Raw genomic sequence first — 20,712 nt, 5'->3', positions numbered from 1 at the left:
CCAGGTAGCCCATTCTCTGAGACCAAAACCTCCTTCTCGAATGTGGTTTGCACCAGCCTCTTGTCTCTGACACCAGCGAATGTGGGTGGGGGGCGTGGGGGGAGGGGAGAAGTACTGAGAATCTCCAGCCACTGGCCGCAGAGCCAGTACTGCATGCATTTATGCTCCCCTAAAGGTATGTCCCAGCCCAGGTCCCCAAGTTGGGGATTTAAACCTAAAAAGCATAATTAGCACCATTCAAAGCTGCAAGTTACAGTACCTTCAGAAGTCTGACAGATGGAAGAAAGGCTGCGTGGCACAGCTTCCGGATGGTCCAGTTTAGGGGTCGAGGAACATCAGCCTGATTCATGACCCCTTCCAAATTCCACCGGGAAAACCAGAAACTGCAAACCTGGGCAATGCCTAGAAAATAAACGGTCCCCCACGGCTCTGGCATCCCATGGTCATCTCCACACCTGCAAATTCCATTAGGGCAGAGGCTTCCTGGAACTTGGAAGACTAGTCAAGTAGCCTTGCCTGAGCTCCTGAACCTTTTTAAGAAAGCCACCTCCCCTCTCTATGCAGCCGTGCTCATGCATACCAAATGTGGCTGAATGGAGGCACACTGCCTGCTGCTTCGGGGAGGGGATGCACGGTTTTGAAGGAGAGGGACAGCCTGCACAAAACAGCCTGTGGTCGGAGTCAAAGCAGCCTGCTCCGGAATGCGCGCTCCCTCTCCCGCTCTCCTCCCAGTAAAGACAGGTCAGGCGCTGGGGGGGAACCGGGGCCATTGCTTTGCTAGCTTGGTTTGGTGGGGAGCCAGGAGGAGAGCAAAAGGGAACAAAAATAAAGCCAGAACGGGAAACTTGCACTTTCTTGCACAAAGCATCTTTGAGGGATTGGGAACTGGCATGGGGGGTGGGGAGGGGCGAGGACACAGGGAGAGAAGGGGTGCTTCCGAATGAGATAAATGCTTCACTTTTGATTTGTGTGACATAATAAAGTGAGGGATATCATAAAATACATCTATAGGAAAAGGGATCTTTGTCGTGTTCTGGGGTTTTTATTAACCGTGATTGACAGTCTTCATCCTGATAATCCATTGTATAGATGATAGACACTGAGACAGAAGCAAACTCACACACACTGAGTTGTTCCTTTCATAGAAAGCAGTGTAAACTAATGGACATTTGGCTCATCTTTTAGAGATGGTAGTCTTTAAATAGGAGTGATCTCCTGGAAAGCCACTTGATACCCTTTCTCTGCAACACAAGTTAACCCATAAAGTGCCACCTGGGATGCTGTCTATAAAAGACAGGTTTCCTCAAGTGGGGTTCCCACCCCCATCGTTTTCTAAGGAGGCTTTATGAAATACTTGCTGGGTTGGAATACATAGTCTTTAGGACTCCTGTGGTGAGAAAGAGAATAAAGGACAGCTTTTCAATTTGAAGGTAGAAACTGGATAATTTCACTTAAAGAAGGGAAGTTGGGAGGGTGAGAAGAGAAGGGAGTTCCTGACACAACCCCCACTTGGACTCCCATGTTCTCCCCCAGCATCAGACCTCAGGAGGAGCAGCTGACCTGACAACTCCTACCCGGGAGAGTCCCCACATCCTTGGAGCATCGCCATCTTATTTATTTTTCCTCTTTAAGTCCCTCTGTATGACTATGCTGATTGTCCACTTCTAATTAACTTGAAGAGATTAGTAAATCCCAGCTCCATGACTATTATGCAGTCAGAAGCTGAACTGGGAGCAGTGCAAGCAGATGTGATACACTGCTGTAATTCAGAACTGGGGAAAACACAGGCCCACCCCAGAACGAAATCAATACCTGACACTGCACTACAAACCTATTTCACTCACAATGGTCTCGGGTCACAAATTTAAGAAAGATATTGCGGAAAACTAGTGCACTGGTGGCAGACAGACCACTGACCTACCTTGTATAATAAAATTTATGTCTCTGATTACCTTCTATTAAACAATATCACCTTAATAGACCTCATACACAGATGATTCATTTTCTGTTACTATTCTGCCACAAAGGATTGAAGGCAGTTTTAAAACAATAATGGCTAACATGCATCGCCTAGCACAATGCATTACATAGGTTTATGTTAATGGCAATCTTATGGAGTAGGTGTTACAGTCATATCCTTATTTCACAGATTAAGCAAGTGAGGCCCAGAGAAATTATTAACAAGTCTAATGTACTAGTTAAACTGTGGTCTGGATTGAAACCAGTCTACTAGGCTAAAAAGACAAGCTTTCTCTTGTCTCTTCTTTCAAAAGGGACCCTAGGAATAAAACCACCATCTCTGTTTTTTGGTAATTTAATCTTACATAAGAGTTAAAGACTTTAAAGAAGAATGCTCAGCATTTCTTTCAGATTATTACTTTGTTCTGATGTTGACGTAGTAGTTAACAGCATGAATTCTGGAAACAAGCTGCATGGTTCAAACTCCAATTCTGAAGCTGGTGTCGGGAAATTTACTTACCTTCTCTATGTCTTAGAGTCCTTATCCGTACAGTGGAGATTAAAATAAACCCACATGCCTATGGTTGTTGTGAGGACTAAATGAGGTAATATCAGGGAAGCACTTAGAACAGTGCCTGCCAGGCCAGGTGCGGTGTCTCACGCCTGTAATCCCAGCACTTTGGGAGGCCGAGACGGGAAGATCACGAGGTCAAGAGATCGAGACCATCCTGGTCAACATGGTGAAACCCCGTCTCTACTAAAAATACACAAAAAAACTTAGCTGGGCGTGGTGGTGCGTCCCTGTAATCCCAGCTACTCGGGAGGCTGAGTGAGGCAGGAGAATTGCCTGAACCCAGGAGGCGGAGGTTCTTGGTGAGCTGAGATGGCGCCATTGTACTCCAGCCTGGGTAACGGGAGTGAAACTCAGTCTCAAAAAAAAAAAAAAAAAAAAAAGAGAACAGTGCCTGCCATATAGTAAATCCCTGTACCATGATCCATCTTCTGGGCAGTATATGCTGACTCTGAGCCGGAAGCCCACTGTCAATTTTCATTAAGCATTCATCCAAATAGCAATAGGTAATGAAGTCAAACAAGACAAATTAAAACTGAATGCTTCTTGTGAGTTACCATGAGTTTAATAAATGGGGTAAAGAGGGAGGTGGGAGACTGCAAGGGCAATGTGGGTTTTCTCATGCAGTGCGGTATTCATCAGGTTGCAAGATGCTGCCTTTAGTGAGGAAAGCTGCAGCCTTTCTAAGCTTTTAAATGTCCTTAAGTGGTTCTGCTGAGGTGGTGAGATCTCTGCTCCATGCAAATGCTGAAACACTGCAGTTGCCTACCCACTGCCCTGCACGATTTCAAAAGGATAAGAACCCCACAAAAATGACAGCATCATTCTGAAAAAACATGGCCTTTGATCCTCCTATCCCCTTTAATTTTACTGAATAACTTTGGTCAAAGAGAAGAGTTAGAAACTATGTAGAGTGAGGAAGTAGGAGGATTCACAGCCCTCTCTAATGGCAATTAGAGGAGAAAAGCACAAAACCTTCAGGGGATTGATTTAGAGATTACACTGCAAAAGAGGTAAAGATCAAAGGAGAATGACGGTGCATGAGAGGCGGTTTTTCTTCCATCATTGGAGTGCTTTGTGCAAGAATTGTTTGCTATCAAAACATCTAAGTCAGGGTTTTCAAGACACCCCCTCCACTTTCAAGAAATTATATTTTCACATAGAAGATGCCTTTGCCCCTTTTAGAGAGAAGCCTAAGAGAAAAAAAAAAAAAAAAGAAGCAGAGAGGAACAAGCCCAGCCCCAGATATTAGCATCTCACAAATCCAGAGTGCTTATTTATAAATCTTATGAATGTGGATGTCTACAAATCTGCAGAACAAATTCTAGCAGGCTTAAAACTCTGACATAATCATACTAGCTTTCAGTATCTTACAAAATAGCAAGCAGGGTATATCAGATTTCTGTATTCCAAAGCCGGCCTTTGAACTAACTCTAATTCTCTCCCACGCTACAGAAAAGCACAGTTCCCACTGATTATCTTCCCTTTTTATTTTCTGTGCAAATGATACTAAACCAAAGGATCATGATAAAATTTGAGCTCATTCTCAATATTGACAAGGGTCCGTCATATAGACCTTCTGTATTCTTTCTTTTGAAGACCACATTCCTTCTCTTCAAAAAATTCATGGCACCCTCAATATAGCATTGTACCACTTTGCACACTTTGTTCTTTTATCTTTTAGATATAAAAGGAACTGACCCATGAAAACCTAAGAAAACAGAAAGGAAATGACACAGTGACCAGGTAGTACAGAGAACTCAAAAGCCATCCACTGAAATGTGTTTTCTGCAAATGACACTCAAAAAATGCTGCAATGTAATTTTTCAGAGTTCATTAATATAACATTAAAATTTATAAGTATCTGGACATCCATTGTACATATATTTTGAGGCTCTAATATATGGATGTAGTGCACCTAGTGCAGAAGGATTATATTCAAGCTTCGAGGGGAAAAATCAGGAACCAGCCTAATGGTGAGCCTTTGTAGATATTTTCATTTGCTTTAGCGTTTTGTAAGTCTTAATACTAACATCTTGTTTGCTTAATGACTGCTCTCAGTTATGAGTTTTGTTGTGCTTTTTAAATATTTTATTTAACTTTAGTTCTAGTGTACATGTGCAGGTTTCTTACATAGGGAAATGTGTGCCATGGTGGTTTCCTGCACTGTCAGCCCATTACCTAGGTATTAAGCCCCACATGGATTAAATATTTATCCTGATGCTCTCCTTCCACAACAGGCCCCAGTATGTGGTGTTCCCCTCCCTGTGTCCATTTGTTCACATTGTTTAGCTCCCACTTATAAGTGAGAAAATACAATGTTTGGTTTTCTGTTCCTGTGTTAATTTGCTGAAGATAATGGTTTCCAGCTCTATCTATGTCACTGCAAAGTACATAATCTCATTCCTTCTATGGCTGTACAGTATTCCATGGTATATATATGCCATATTTTCTTTATCTAGTTTCTTATTGATGTGCATTTGGATTGATTCCATGTCTTTGCTATTGTGAATGGTACTGCAATAAACTTACGTGTGCATGTATCTTTATAATAGAATGATTTATATTTTGGGGGTTATACACCCAGTAATGGGATTGTGGTATATTAAATACTTAAATGTAAAACCCAAAATTATAAAAACCCTAGAAGAAAATCTAGGCAATACTACTTAGGACATAGGCACAGGCTAAGATTTCATGATGAACAAGTCAAATGCAATTTCAACAAAAGCAAAAAATGATAAATGGGATCTAATTAAACTAAAGAGCTTCTGCACAGCAAAACAAACTATCATCAGAGTGAACAGACAGAATGGTAGAAAATTTTTGCAATCTATCCATCTTACAAAGGTTTAATATCCAGAATCTACAAGGAACTTAAACTTATAAGAAAAAAACAAACAACTCTATTAAAAAGTGGGCAAAGGACATGAACAGACACTTCTCAAAAGACGACATTTATGTAGCCAACAAACATATGGAAAAAAGCTCAACATCACTAATCATTAGAAATACGCAAATCGAAACCACAGTCAGATACTATCGCAGAACAGTCAGAATGGCAATTATTAAAAAGTCAAGAAACAAGAGATGCTGGCAAGTCTGCGGAGAAACAGGAACGTTTTTACATTGTTGGTGACAATGTAAATTAGTTCAACCATTGTGGAAGACAGCGTGGAGATTCCTCAAAGACCTAGAGCCACTATTTTTTTTTTTTTTCAAAAAGTCATTTGTCTCATGAACTTTATGGCAATTAATCATTTTTGTCCAGAAACATACTTTTCCTCTTTCTCCCTTTTAACTTCACTCAAATAGAGCTGTAACGTTTTTAGGAATTGTTTGATGCTTCTTCAGTATTTTCCAAAATGTGGAATTTCTTTATAGATTCCATTTACCCATAGAACAATCCTTAGTGTATTTCCAAATAAATGTTCATCGGATTAACTTTTTTTCTTCCTTAAGGTATATTTCCCCTTTTGCTATCTTTTATAGATAGTAGATTCTAAAATATACTAAAATTTATTAAAATACATAGCTCACTTTGTTAAGTAGCTTACACAGCATTTATTCCATATAAAATAATCTCATGACTAGAATTATTATTTGTTTGATTTTCCCTCCATTATTGGGATTTCTCCTCTGGCATCTCTGACTGCTGTCCACTCTCTGCACAGATGCCTGTGGTGACAGAGAGTGAGTGAGTTTTTGAGACAGCCCATTCCATGACCGGACAGTTCTGGTTGACAGAAAATTCCACTTAAGACTGAGGTGAAATGTGCTTTCCTCTAACTTCTAAGTCAAGTTTTCCTCCCAGAGCATAGTTTTCCAAAAGTATAAGGATACTTAACAAGCTCCACTCATACCTCTTCTTCTGTACACTGGGCATCTTGGGCCAATAATCTTTCTTCACACAATGCTGCAGAGTTTTTAGGAAAAAAACTCTCTTCAGGGTTATATTCAATATTATGTTATAGGGGTATTTTAAATATAGTAATCTCTTAATCCTCTGGAATCTCTTGAATTGCTTCTCAGAAAGGTCCTTTAGGAAGCTCTGAGGTGAAACTCATCAATAATTTAGCTTTTTTTTTAACATTTTTTCCCTAAATTAGAATATTCAACATAGATTTTAAGTAATAGCTGACCACACACACACACACACACACACACACACACACCCCTGAACTGAATGTGTGTAATTTACTCTTTTTGACCCTGAGTTGTAACAGAGGTGGTGGTGGGAAAGCCCATGCTTGTTTCAAGAAATGAGCAGGGATTGAACTGCCTGTGCTTCATCCTTCATATCTTTATCTGTAACTTTAGAAGTCAGACAGACTCAATATAACCCCCCGTACTTCCTCTTACTCACTGTGTGGCCCAGGGCCAGTTAAATAACTTCTCAGAGGCTGTTTCACATTGTAAAAATGGGGCGTCCAACAGTTTCCACCTCAAGGTTTTTGTGAAGGTTAAAGCAATTAGCACAGTGCTAACATAGAAAAAAAACATTTAAATGCAATTACTTTTGTTGTTGTTAGTCATATTATTATTATCTTGCTCATGGATACCACTGGCAGTGTATGTAGCATAGTCCTTAAGAGCACAGGGCATAGACCCAATGGCCTGAATGTAAACCCAAGCTTAACCATTTACATGTCACTTTGGGGAAGTTATTTAATCTCATCATGCTTTGGTTTCTTCATCTGCAAACTGGGAGTAATAATATGACCTTTGTCAAAGAGATAATGTGAAATTAATAAGCCAATATGCGCAGAACCCTTAGGAGTAGTTCCCATAAATGGTAAGAACTCGAAAAATATTAGCAACTTATTATTACCAATATTGGAGTCCTATGTGCCATCCTTCTTACAACTAGTGATCTAGGAAAAGCAAAGCAAAGCAGAACACTTTTATTTCCTCCTTCGTTTCTTCCAGTAACAAAAGAAGCTGCAGATAACAGATGAGAAGAGAACCACCTCTGATTTTCCTTACTGCTTTCCTCTGCTGCTGAGAGGGAATCATATATTCCAATAACAGAGTGTGAAACTTTAATATGTAAAATGTTTCACTTTGGAAAACATAAAGGTATGTAAGCAGCTTCTGTCATTCCAAAAGCAGAAATCCTCCATAGACACACACCAAAAAATGTATAACAAATATTCAAAGGCCTAGAGCTAAAATACATCCTTATTCAGCTTTGAAACCATAAAATTTCCATTCACAAAGGGGATTCAAAAATTCGAATGAGTCCATGGAGGACGGTTAAAAATTTAAGAATTTGTGACATGAGTTTCCGATCACTTAATATTCACTCTTCTAATATTTGCAATGCTATGCATTATTGTAGATGTTCTCTTTCTATGCTAAGCTTAAATATCCGCAACACATACATAAGCACAAACACATGCCCACACACAGAACATAGGAATTCTAGATACATTTTCATTATGAAACCATAAATCTGACCAACTTGATAAATACCTTACGAATTAGTATCTTTTAGGAGGAGAAATTTAAGCAGTGAATCTCCAATTACCGCTTGAATAAATTGCATGAATTGGAGGGAAGCTCAGCCTTCACTATTAAGAGGGTATCTTAAGTCAGATTTCTTGGCCAATAGATGCCCAAATCAAACATAAGTTCAAGCTCAAACCTCACACATACCTTCTCAAACACCCAGTAAAGCCCAATAAAGCCGAGGGTCTGCCCCAGCACCCTGCCTTGTGCATTGGGGCTTCTCACACTAATGGCCAGCCCTGGGTTGGACCATAAGGTCTGCTCACCTGGGAAACAGAGACATACTGTGATCTGGAAGATCCTCAAAGCAGTAACTCTGCTTGGTAGAGAAAGCTAATGAAAATAGTACTTGCTATCTATTTTTGTCAGCCTCCCAGAAAATGCAGCATTGTTGATATTTATTCTGGTATCATAGTTTTAACAAGCAGGAGGCTTTCATTTTATTTTTATTAATAGTAGTGGGAAGGATCACATGGTTTTACTTTATGAGAGACAATGGTCCAGTTTTTGTTTTGTTTGTCTCCTGCTGAGGCATAAAATCAATGCAAACTACATGGATTTTGACATCAGGGGAAACAGGTTCGAATTCACATTAAGTCACTGGGCAATTAATATAACTTTTATGAGTCCTTACCTTTAAAATAGATAGTGGCTATGTAACAATGTTAAAACGACTGATAACTTTTTTCAAGCACTAACTATGTGCTAAAAAATGTTAAGTACCTGGCTCATTTATTTATCATAACAAACCTGTAACATCTACAGTATTGTCATCCCAGCATTACAGATGAGGAAATAGTCTCAGAGAGGTTAAGAAATCTGCAGAAGGTCACGGGGCTGATAAACGGACATGAATTCCGGTCTATCTTATTCTATAACCCATGCTTTTACCTATTAAATATACTGCTACCAATTAAACAAAAAGATTTATACAAAGTTCTTGTGGCTTTCCAAAGAGAAGATAGTATCTTCTCTGAAAAATCTGAAAAAAGGAAAAATAACCCAATAACCCTAACTTATCTAACCTAACACCAGAATCCTGCAAAGCACAGAAGCAGTGGTTCTTCCAGTAGCTCTGGGTTTCCTTTATTTGCACGCTAACTTCCACGTCCCTTTCCCTACCTTCTAGTTCCAACAGGCTGGCCTCTCTGTTGAGATAAGGATTGTCTGTATGCATTTGGTATGCCCAATAAATAACACAATGCCTGAGAGACAGTATTCATTAAATGGAAAAAGGGATGTTTCTAAATAACTCATGATTTTTTGCTCACATGGGGTACATTTTTAAATATACACAAACTCATTTAATTCTCAGTACTATCCAACTTTTATCCCTACCTGAATTTTCTAGTTGAAGAAATTAAAACAGAAAGATTAAATACCAAATTTGCACTAAGTTTCAGAGCTTTGTTTTGAACTCAAAGATAAACTCTTGATATACAAGGTTTAAAAATGTATACATAAAAAATAAAAAGTATTTTTAAGGTAACTGATTTAGTTTCAGATACTCGAGTTAAGTATCTCAAAAAAACTATGATCTATCATTATTCATGAGTGAAAGATAACATTGTAGAAACTTATTACAACAAGATGTTTGTTTCAATGATGCAAAAGATGCAAGTGGCCAGAAACTTTAGACCTATTAAAGTACAAACCAAAGTCATCTCTGTAATCATAGAAATAAAATTATTATTTTATTCACATTTACTTGGACTTCATCTAAAATGTTCAGAATATTTGAGGAGAAAACAAAACAATATTATCAAGACTCTACTACTAACCTGAAGCTATTAAGTTAGAAAAAGAAGGTACCAAAGATTTGTGATTTTTAGCAGCTTCTAAATTCATTAATAAATCAGATTCTGAATGCTTTTATTCTGCATCCAGCCAAAGCCATCCACAGGCACCTAAATGGTACATGCGTTGGCACAGGGTATCTGGTTGACTGCATGGAACACCCAGCTGTCTCTGGGAAGCCTTCTTCAATAAGGAAGGAGAGAGATGATAATAGAGAAAGCATTATAATGTTCTGTAGTGCCTGATATTATCCCAAGGAAAGACTCATCATTAATTATTGTTTATAGCTTTAATGGTATCTTTTTCTTTGTACCTTAATTAAATTCTTTACAAGTAAACCTGTTGGCTACAGATCAGATGAGAGAATGATGTATTCATTTTCATGAAAGCACTCAGGATTAAAACAGATCAAGCCACTCCTATGAGTAAAATCATTTAGTTCTCTCAATGGAGTTAAGAAAAATTCTGAACTCCTTGTTTTTGATGTGACAAATTTGATCCTACCCATCTCTCTAGCGTCAACTCTGGACATTTCCCCCAATTCGTCGTGCTTAATCACTTTTATTTCTTCTAGTTTCTCATGAACTTTATGGCAATTTATCATTTTTGTCCAAAAACATAGTTTTCCTGTTTCTCCCTTTTAACTTTATTCAAATAGAGCTGTAACATTTTTAGGAATTGTTTGATGCTTCTACGGTATTTTCCAAAATATGGAATCTCTTTATAGATTCCTGTCACAGGACATATATATATATATGCTGTTCCCTTTTACAATGCTTCCTCCTCTAGCTCTTCACAAGATTAGCTCCTTATTCTGTGTAACTCAGGTTATGTGTGATCTCTCTAGAGGTCCTTTCTTGATTTCTCTAGCCTTCCTTCAACATTCGTTGCAGCTCTTTGTTTGAATTCTTCCTGTACTTTTCAGAAATGGCAACTATTTAACTGGTTGGTTTATTTACTTTTGGTCTTAATGAATTGCATGTAATTTCTATAGGGCGATAGTCAATTGTATCTCAGGTCCTTGTAGACTGTCTAGAAAATAATGGAAACTCAATTAAAATTTGTTGACTGTAGAATGAACAAATGAAGAATGAGTGAACTAAGTTTGTTTGTTATAACCATTTCTTTCAAGTCATTTAGAGTTTTTTATGGTGCCTACTGCTTGTCTACGAACTGATCTGAACACATACTGATTCTATAGTATCCTTTTCTTCCCCTAATCTTAACTCCATTGCCTTAAAAAGTCTAAGAATTGTTTATTTAACTCTCGAAAAATTAGTAAAAGGAAAAAGTTCTCAGACTCGAAACTGCAAGTACAGACCAACACAGAGGAATTGGTTTTGGAAAAGAAAAGCAAAAGAGGAAAAGGGATAAGTACAGATATCAAAAATTCAATCTGAAGATAATTCAAGCTAGAGAATTCATTCAATTACCAGTCATTAAAAATTCGGACAATTCATAAATATTTCCCATGAAGCCAACTCATCAAAGGCTTAACTTAAAGTCATAATATGCCCTATACGAAGGCAACTCTCTGATATATATAAAGGCAAATCTAATTTTGAAGGGGCTAGGAACACTAAATTACATATCAGCCATTTTAATCAGGTTCACAATAATAATCAAAATAGAAACCAATGTTGATGCCTCACAAAGTGGTTCAACAAACATATTCTGATGCATTACCCATAATGATGCTGAGATATGGAGCAGAAAGACACTATTACTCTAATTTTACATCTGAGCAAACTGAGAACCCAAGAATATAGGTGACTTCCCCAAGATCTGAGCCTCCATTTCTTGTTCTTTCCCTTAGGCTCCATGGCCTCTTCCCTCTAAGGTTAATTCTTAGAGGGAACCACATACTGAGCATTCTTTCAAACTGTATTTTTAGAAGAAACTATTGATACAGCAATGTGGGTGAATCTCAAAATAACATACAAAATTTTGGAAAAGACAAAAGTGACAGAAAGCAGAACAGTGGCTGCCAGGAATCGTTCAGGAGATGAAACTGACGACAAATGGGCATGAGAAACATTTTCAAGGTGATGAAAATGCTCTGTGTCTTGAATAAAGTAGCAGTGACTCAACTGTTTAAACTGTTGAAATTCACCAAACTATAAAGTCAAAATTCATAATTGTTTACACATAATAAAGTTGGAAAAATGTTTACTGTCTTCCCCTGATAATAAAAGAACATTTTTATATTAAAAAATTAAAAAGTTATAAAAGTAAAAATAATTAAAATTCACCTATTCTTTTATTAGCCGTCAATAACTATTGATGTAATTTTAAAAAATGTTACCAAGTATTTTAAGAATCATACTTCATATATAGTTTAATACACTTATTATACATGAATTTATCTCCATATTACCCAATATTCTTAGAAAATACAATACTCAATGGTTATATAGGATTTTATTTTGTTACTCAACAGAAGATAATCTGCTCACTTACAATTTTAATGTTATAAATAATGTCATTATGGATATACAGTACAGTACTCAGTCATACATTTTTGTGCACATCTCTGATGATTTCCTTAAGATACAATTTAGGATGAAGGATGATTAGTTTATAAATCAAGAATATATTTTCAGGCTCTTAATAGTTATTTCCAAATTGCTATCCAGCAGTGTTGAACCATTTTATGTGCCCCTCAGCAAACTATAAGGATGATCTTATTAGTGAATCGTTGACAAAACTGGGCATATCATTAAATTAATTTTTGGCCAAGTTGATCACAGAAAAAGTACTATGTTATACATTTATCTGGTAACTTATAAAGTTCAATTTTTTCTGTGGCCATTTGTAATTCTTCTAGCAAATTGCTCCTTCTTCTCTTAGAGCTTTATTTTTCTTATTAGCTCATAAGATTCTTTTTATATTAAGGACATTAATTCATTATTATTAATCCAAGTTGCTAGTATTTTTGTAGTTTCCACATAGCTTTTAATTTTGATGATCTTTGTTATTTATAAGAAATTTTTAACATTAATACATTCACACTAGCAGCCATTTTCTTCATAGCACACACTGAGATGTTATGCTAAAGAAAGGCCATTCCCAATCCAAGCTCAGATGAACACTTACCTACAAGTTCTTAGAGCTGTTCTATGGTTAGTGTTCTATGCTCTGAAGCCACCTCTGCTGCATTCTTCTTCCTTACTGGTCTCATTATTTTGCCTTCTGTTGACAAAAGTCTGTGTGTCTGTTTATGTGTGTGTATGTTTGCATCTCAATCTCTCTCTCATTACATTTTAAATTTTGAATAAAATTTTCTTGCTGATATTTGACCAAACCACAGTCCTATATTATTCTTTTTTATTACAGGCCCATCAAAATGCTGTGATAAAATTTCCTAAGTAGCAATTGTGAATATAGGGAGTTTTGGTTCCATAATAAAATCCACAATCTGTTCTAAATGAGGTCTACCGCTTCATATTTCCAAATACTTTTAAAAGATTTTTCAGACAGGCGAGGTGGTTCATTGCCTGTAATCCCAGCACTTTGGGAGGCCAAGGCTGGCAGATCTCAAGGTCAAGGGATCAAGACCATCCTGTCCAACATGGTGAAACCCCGTCTCTACAAAACCAAAAATTATCTAGGCATGGTGGCACACCCCTGTAGTGTCAGCTACTCAGGAGGATGAGGCAGGAAAATTGCTTGAACTCGGGAGGCAGAGGTTGCAGTGAGCCAAGATCACCACCACACTCCAGCCTGAGTGACAGACAGACTGAGACTTCGTCTCCAAAAAAAAAAAAAACACCTCACAAACACTATCTCCATAAATTAAATAATCCAAATGCCTTAAAATCCCTGTCATCTTATTCTAACAAATTCAATCCTGCATCATTTAATATGGCAGTGATCTCTGCCACGAAACTGACTGGCAAAAGCAATGAGTGAACTGAACGCTATCCTTTTAGTCTGTTACTGAATAAATGTAACACAGATTTCTATGTTTTCTAGAATCTAAGCCACTAAAGACTTAAAAGCTCAGAGTCAGTACCTCGAATTAAACTCTATGGACTGACAATCAGAAAATAAGGAATGTCTCTTTCTAGAGTTGTCCACCTGGTACTAAACCAGTTGGGGAAAACTTCAGTGTGAAAACTCATTAACCCCTTGAAATAGAAAACATTAGGCCAGAGGTAACAAAGAAGAAAGACAACGAGAGGAACTCATACCATAAACACAGCCTCATGGGAACATACCTATCTAAATCCCAAATCCCCAAAATATCAATTATGACAATTTTCAGCATGCTCAAATTACGTTAGTGACTTCTCAAAGCATTCACCTAGAGCCAAAACTTATTTGAGTCTTAGGCAGGGATGCTCATAATGTCATCTTCCATTAGCATCTTACTCATGTACTGGACTGCAAATTCTCAGTCACTCTTCAGCTCCCTATTCCTCTTTATTTAGCTTTCTATTTACACAAATCCTGCCATCTGTCACTTCCAGTTCTGTTGGGAGTACAGAGAGAAGAGTGAGAAGCAGAAGCCATGGAGATGCAACTACATACAACAGAAAGGGAACAGTATGGAAGCCAAGGCAACTGTATTCTTTTCCAGGCTGTATCCATAAGCAGCAATGTGAACTCTGTCAGAGAACTTTGCTACTTTGTGTCTCAGGATAATGCATAAAGAGTGATGTTGATGCTCTGTTGAATACTTCCTAGGGCTAACTGTTTAGATTTTAAGACCAGTTCTACTGGGCCTCAGATTGTTTCTATCCATTTCCAGTACACCACAAAATAAGGCATTTTCAGCATTACCTATTTTGAAAAGAAAGTATTATCTAATACAGAGCCCATGCAACAAGAAAACCTAGAAGGTTAAACTTACCTAGAACACTGTGGAATTTTGGATGTAAGTAGAGAGTTTTGCAAGCTACTGAAGTTTATACTGTGGAACATCTGGGTCAGATATATTTGAGCATATGCTTATCTTCAGGCAAAAAAAAAAGAAGAAAGCCACCAGTAAATTATAGATCTGCTTCATTTTCTCATTAGAATGAAAGAGTCACACTTCTAGTGTTATTAACACATAATACAAACATTATTTATTGTTTGCTCAGAAGTTATGTTTATTTCTCTGGGTGTAGGATTTGATGCCACACTTGCAGCGTAATTAAGAATTTAAGAGTTTAGTAAATGTATAAAGACACCATTTAAGTATGATTTGATTAACATCAATTAACTGAGCTGGACAAGTTTTTTAATTCAATCAATTCCTCTACATGTCTGCTCTGTGTGCAGCACTATGCCAGGTACTGAGGATACAAAGAAATTAATACATAGTCCACATGAGGACTGGACACACAGACAAACTACTGCAGATGACAGGAAGTTCAAACAGCATGTTAAATGGTAAACTAAAGACAAGATCCAACTGGATATTTAACCTGTTAGATAAGCTGAAACACCAATTATGTAGCTAGGGGCTTAAGAAGGTTTAATCCTTTCAAGTTGACTTTGGAGGAAGGACTGAGTGACACATCGGAAATGACAGAAAATAGCTAGGCTCAGCCTGTTCTCTGTTGCCCCAAGTCATTCAGCTCTGACATCAAACATGGGCACTCCTTCTAGTGAAGCCAAAGGTCCACAGGTACCAAGGCTCATCCACCTGAGAAGGCAGTCCAGGGTTAGGATCATCCTGTGCTTGCAAGCTACTTCCTAGGAATTTTTACTTATCAATCCTACTTTTTCCCAATCATACATAACAAATGTAATATCCTCCTCCTGAACACATTTCCAGTGGTATCATGGTGTGTCTAAGGAAATTCACATGTTCACTACAGAATGGGGACCAGGAAGCTGCTCCCAGGTGTGTTTCTTAATCCCGGTCGAGATGGAGAGATGCAAAGAATGCAAAGAGGGCACAGGAACAAGAGCCTCAGGGAGATGTGAGATTTCGGAGCTCCTTCTGGAAGCACAAACATTTAACAAGTTCAGCCACAGAATTAAGAGAAAGTCACTTTAGACAGTCAGAACAGCCCTGGAAAAGGCAAGGAAGGAAGAAGTCTCATGGTGAACTTTGAAGACAAAAAGTAGTTATGCACAGCAAAAAAAAAAGAAAAGAAAAAAAGAAGCTGATGTGGATGATGACAGTTGCTAAGATGTTTAAACTGTATCAATAAAGTGAATGGAGTCAGGGTGGAGGAGTCATTGAGGTTTTTTAAGTGTGGAGTAAATGTAATCAGAATTGCATTTTATAATGACTCTATTATCTGTGTAGAAATTGAACTGAACCACGACTAGCACAAGGAAAGCAAACTACCATTTATGTGGCATTTTGTAGTCAGTATTTATGTGTCATTTTTAGTTGTTGAAACTAAGTTTTTCTTCAACCTCTAGACACTCCAAGCTTGAGCTTAATAATGAAAAATTTATTTTTTATTTTGTGGTTTTCCTTTAAAATTCATTAAAAGGTATTAAAATCCACATGAAACCAGCAAAGAAAAAGATACTGCTTTAAAAATCTGAAGTTGAGACAGCAATTAACAGTCTACCAACCAAAAAATGTCCAGGACCAGTTGTGTTCACAGCCAAATTCTACCAGAGGTACAAAGAGCAGCTGGTACCATTCCTTCTGAAACTATTCCAAACAATACAAAAAAGAAGGACTCCTCCCTAACTCATTTTATGAGACCAACATCATCCTGATACCAAAACCTGGCAGAGACACACTGGATATGAAAGGATGTGAAAGACCTAAGAAAGGATGTGAAAGACCTCTTCTAGGAGAACTGCAACCCACTGCACAAGGATATAGGACACAAACAGATAGAAAAACATTCTATGCTCATGGTTAGGAAGAATCAATTTCGTGAAAATGGCCATCCTGCAGAAAGTAATTTATAGATCCAATGCTATCCCCATCAAGCTACCACTGACTTTCTTTACAAAATTGGGGTGGGGGGGGAACACCTTAAACTTCATATGGAACCAAAAAAGAGCCTGCATAGCCAAGACAATTCTAAGGGGGAAAAAAAAAAAAGACAAAGCTGGAGACATCATGCTACCTGACTTCAAACTATACTACAAGGCTACAGCATGGTACTGGCACCAAAATAGAGATAGAGACAAATGCAATAGCACGGAGGCCTCAGAAGTAATGCCCCACATCTACAACCATCTGATCTTTGACAAACCTGACAAAAATAAACAATGGGTAAAGAATTCCCTATTTAATAGATGGTGTTGAGAAAACTGGCCAGCCATATACAGAAAGCTGAAACTGAATCCCCTCCTTATACCTTATACAAAAATTAACTCCAGATGGACTAAACACTTAAATATAAGACCTAACATCATAAAGCCCTAGAAGAAAACCTAGGGAATGCCATTCAGAACATAGGCATGGGCAAGGACTTCATGACTAAAACACCAAACACAATGGCAACAAAAGCCAAAATAGACAAATAGGATCTAATTAAACTAAAGAGCTTCTGAGCAGCAAAGGAAACGATCATTAGAGTGAACTGGCAACCACAGAATGAGAAAAATTTGTTGTAATCCACCCATCTGATGAAGGGCTAATATCCAGAATCTAAAAGAACTCAAACACATTTAAAAGAAGAAAACAACCCCTTCAAAAAGTAGGCGAAGAATATGAACAGACACTTCTCAAAAGAAGACATTTATGCAGCCAACAAACATATGAAAAGAAGCTCATCACCACTGGTCATTAGAGAAATGCAAATCAAAATCACATTGAGATACCATGTCATGCTAGTTAGTGGGGTTATAATCTATTTGGCAATTGTGTCAATATAAACTCTGGTAAATTGGCTGAGTAATTCTAATTATCTTAATATTTTTTCCTTGAAAAATACAGCTCTTTTACTTAATTTTCTAAATGGAAAAGCACATGACTTTGAACTTTAATCCTCATCAGTTTCTTATTTTGATATGTCACCAAAGGATTCACACTCAAGAGAGTTCTGTAAAATGTTCAAAAGGAAGCTTAAGGCTTGGTGGACACATTTTAACTATTTTTAGAAAGCAATGTTTTTATATTATTTAAATAGTTGAAAATATATGTTAAAATAAGTTCTGCGATTAAAAATAGGCCAGGTGCAGTGGCTCATGCCTATAACCCCAGCATTTTAGGAGTCCAAGGGGGGCAGCTTGCCTGAGGTCAGGAATTTGAGACCAGCCTCGCCAACATGGTAAAACCCCATCTCTACTAAAATTATAAAAATTAGCCAAGTGTGGAAATGGATACCTGTAATCCCACCTACTTAGGAGTCTGAGGTAGGAGAATCACTTGAACCTGGGAGGCGGAGGTTGCAGTGAGCTGAAACTGTGCCACTGCACTCCAGCCTGGGCAACAGAGCAATCCTCTGTCTAAAAAAAAAAAAAAAAGAAAGAAAGAAAAAGAAAAAGAAAATAGATGAAATAGATGATGCTTTTGGGAGAAGTAGTATTAGAAATCAAGAAAATATGAAAATGAAGCATAACAATAATACTTGCTTTCTCAAACTCACACACTGGGCTCCATATCAAAGGTCTCTATGACATCTTTCTGCACTTGACTTTCCCTCTATGCCTCAGTTGCTCCCACACCTTTCAGGAGAAAGGTCTGGAGCTTTTTCATCCCCAGGTAGAGATGATCGTGTGTGTACGCTGCAGGTGCCTGAATCCAGGACATGGAGAACAATACAGTATATAAAATTACTTTTAATTTGCTTTTGGGTTTTAAATGAAAAATTTGTCCTCCAGTAGATTTTTCAGTATTGACATGAGTTTCTAATAGGAAATCAATAGTTTCTAAGCATTTCATTCTTTTTCTTCTACCTGTTTTTTCAGTTTGGTTTGCTTAAAAATAATAGGTCCAATTGTTGAACAGGACACTTTAAATGGGTGAACTTTATGGCATGTAAATTATATTTCAACACAGCTATTTTAAGAATAAAACATATTATAACATCATTTAATAATATGTCTGGATTATAATCCATTTTCCCAATAGATAACTATTAAGCAGAAATCGTATCAGGCTTTCTTGAGGAGAACTTCTTTTTCTCCAGCTGGCTCTTTCATCTCCTCAGTGTATTTACAGTTTACATTTCAAATAGTTATGTACACTTCTTCTTTCTTCAATATATAAGTTGATCTTTTTAAGGTGACTATTTTTCCACTTACAAAAAATGAACACTACTGCTCAGGGCTACTGAATTTGCAAATTCTACTAATATATAGCGTGTATAAAAAATGTCTCATGATTAGTACATTTAAAGGGGTCTCTTAATTTGGTAGCATAACTTACTTGTCTGTAGATTTTATCACCTTCATCCTTCTCTTCTCTAGAGGTTACTTTTCATTTTGTTAATTTTGTTTACCTCTTTGATATTCTTACTGGAGTCGCTAAATACATGCTATTTTATCTTTCCAAATTGCTGTCCTCTGTCACCACAATTTATGTTGTAACTGAAATAAGCAGTGTTCTCAAAGATTAAATTGCTGGTAACAGCATATTAGATAAAATTTCCCACTAGCTAAATAGTCCACATAGAAATGGCCATGTGGCAAGGTACTATTGCAAGAGGATTTCTGCTATGAAAATTTTATCGGCGTGAAGCTCTGAGGTAAAATTCAACCTTAATTCCCAAAGATGTGTTCAAAATAATTAAAACAAAAATTTCCACTCAGTTTAATCGGTATTTCAGAAAAACCACTGTTTACATTTCAGAACTAAAAATAGGAACAAATTACTTCTCATGTTTGGTAATTTGCACAAAAGCAGAGTCAATAAGAAAAGAATGGGGAAGGGACTAAAATACTAAAAGGGCAAGAACGGTAATAATATTATGAAGTTAAAATTTATAATATATTATATGATATATATGTTATACATTTATTCTTCATAAAACACTATTTTCTGTAAAATACTCTATAAAAGTAACTATCTAATACTCTACAAAATATCTCTATAATATACCCTATAAAAGGAGCATTTAGCATTTTATAGAGAATAAAATACTAAAAGAGTAATAACACAATGTCTGAGCTCGTAAATAATTTATTTAAAAAATTTTGTTGGTAGGAACTAGCCTATTTTGCCGTAAAAACTTTAACTTATATTAGAATTATTTTTTTCACAGTAGTACAGAATGGTTAATAATAAAAGTAGCAATACCTAATGACCACTTACCCTGTAGCCAGCCATGGTGCTAAGTAATGATAATTCTTACTCCAAAAGGGACATGTACTCTTAGTCGGCTACCTGATATTCTCAACCTCTTTCTTACTTGTGCTTCTGTTAGAGAAGCTAAAAAATAAGATGCTTGTTTCCAATATATGTATTCTGGTCAATAAGGGATATAAGTGACATGGAGATTTGGGAAAAGAGCTCCTCTTCCTGAAAGACAAAAAAAAAGCATCCAAGCTTTCTTGCAGCCCTTGCTACACTACTTACTGTCACTCTACTCATTCCCTAACTCTGGAATGCTGTTATTTGAGGAGGTGATATCTACAGCTATAGCAATCAAATCATGAGGGAGAGACCAAGAGAAAGACAGACAGCAGGCTGGCATCCTGAAATGTTGAACCAACCTAGAGTCAACGGCCTCCAAGACTTCTTTAATAATTATGCAAGATAATCAAATGTCTTTATTATTTAAGAAACTAATATGTTTTCTGCTACTGGCAGCTAAATGCTTTCATTTAAGCAGCTATATGAAGCAAATTCTGAATGAAGAGACTGAAAGACAAAAAAAGTTCACCTCCTCCGAGTCACAAACCTAAGAAGTGGCAGAGATGTGATTTCAGCCATCACTGTATCTCTAGTATTTTAAATTCCTATTCTACATTGTCTTCATTTCCGTAAGACATAGTGTGGGGTTTGAAAGCAGAGCTGC

The 20,712-nt window shown here is 37.1% G+C and overlaps 1 protein-coding gene across 13 annotated transcripts in view; it reads right to left on the bottom strand.

Moving 5' to 3' along the window:
• Nucleotides 1-20,712, bottom strand: part of TRPM3 (transient receptor potential cation channel subfamily M member 3) — a 919,012-nt gene that overhangs the window by 602,610 nt on the left and 295,690 nt on the right. For 6 of the 13 annotated variants that reach the window (XM_074394686.1, XM_010346135.3, XM_039461314.2 and 3 more), the window contains exon 1: nucleotides 260-19,635. The exons of the other annotated variants lie outside the window; for them this stretch is intronic. In XM_074394686.1, coding sequence (XP_074250787.1) covers nucleotides 260-436 — 177 coding nt within the window. In that variant the 5' untranslated portion in view covers nucleotides 437-19,635. Of the gene's footprint in view, nucleotides 1-259; nucleotides 19,636-20,712 lie in introns of those variants that run through there. 13 annotated transcript variants of the gene reach the window in all.

The sequence above is a fragment of the Saimiri boliviensis genome, chromosome 2, assembly GCF_048565385.1.
Source record: "Saimiri boliviensis isolate mSaiBol1 chromosome 2, mSaiBol1.pri, whole genome shotgun sequence".
Classification (NCBI taxonomy): domain Eukaryota; kingdom Metazoa; phylum Chordata; class Mammalia; order Primates; family Cebidae; genus Saimiri; species Saimiri boliviensis.
This window is presented reverse-complemented; position numbering and strand designations above follow the sequence as displayed.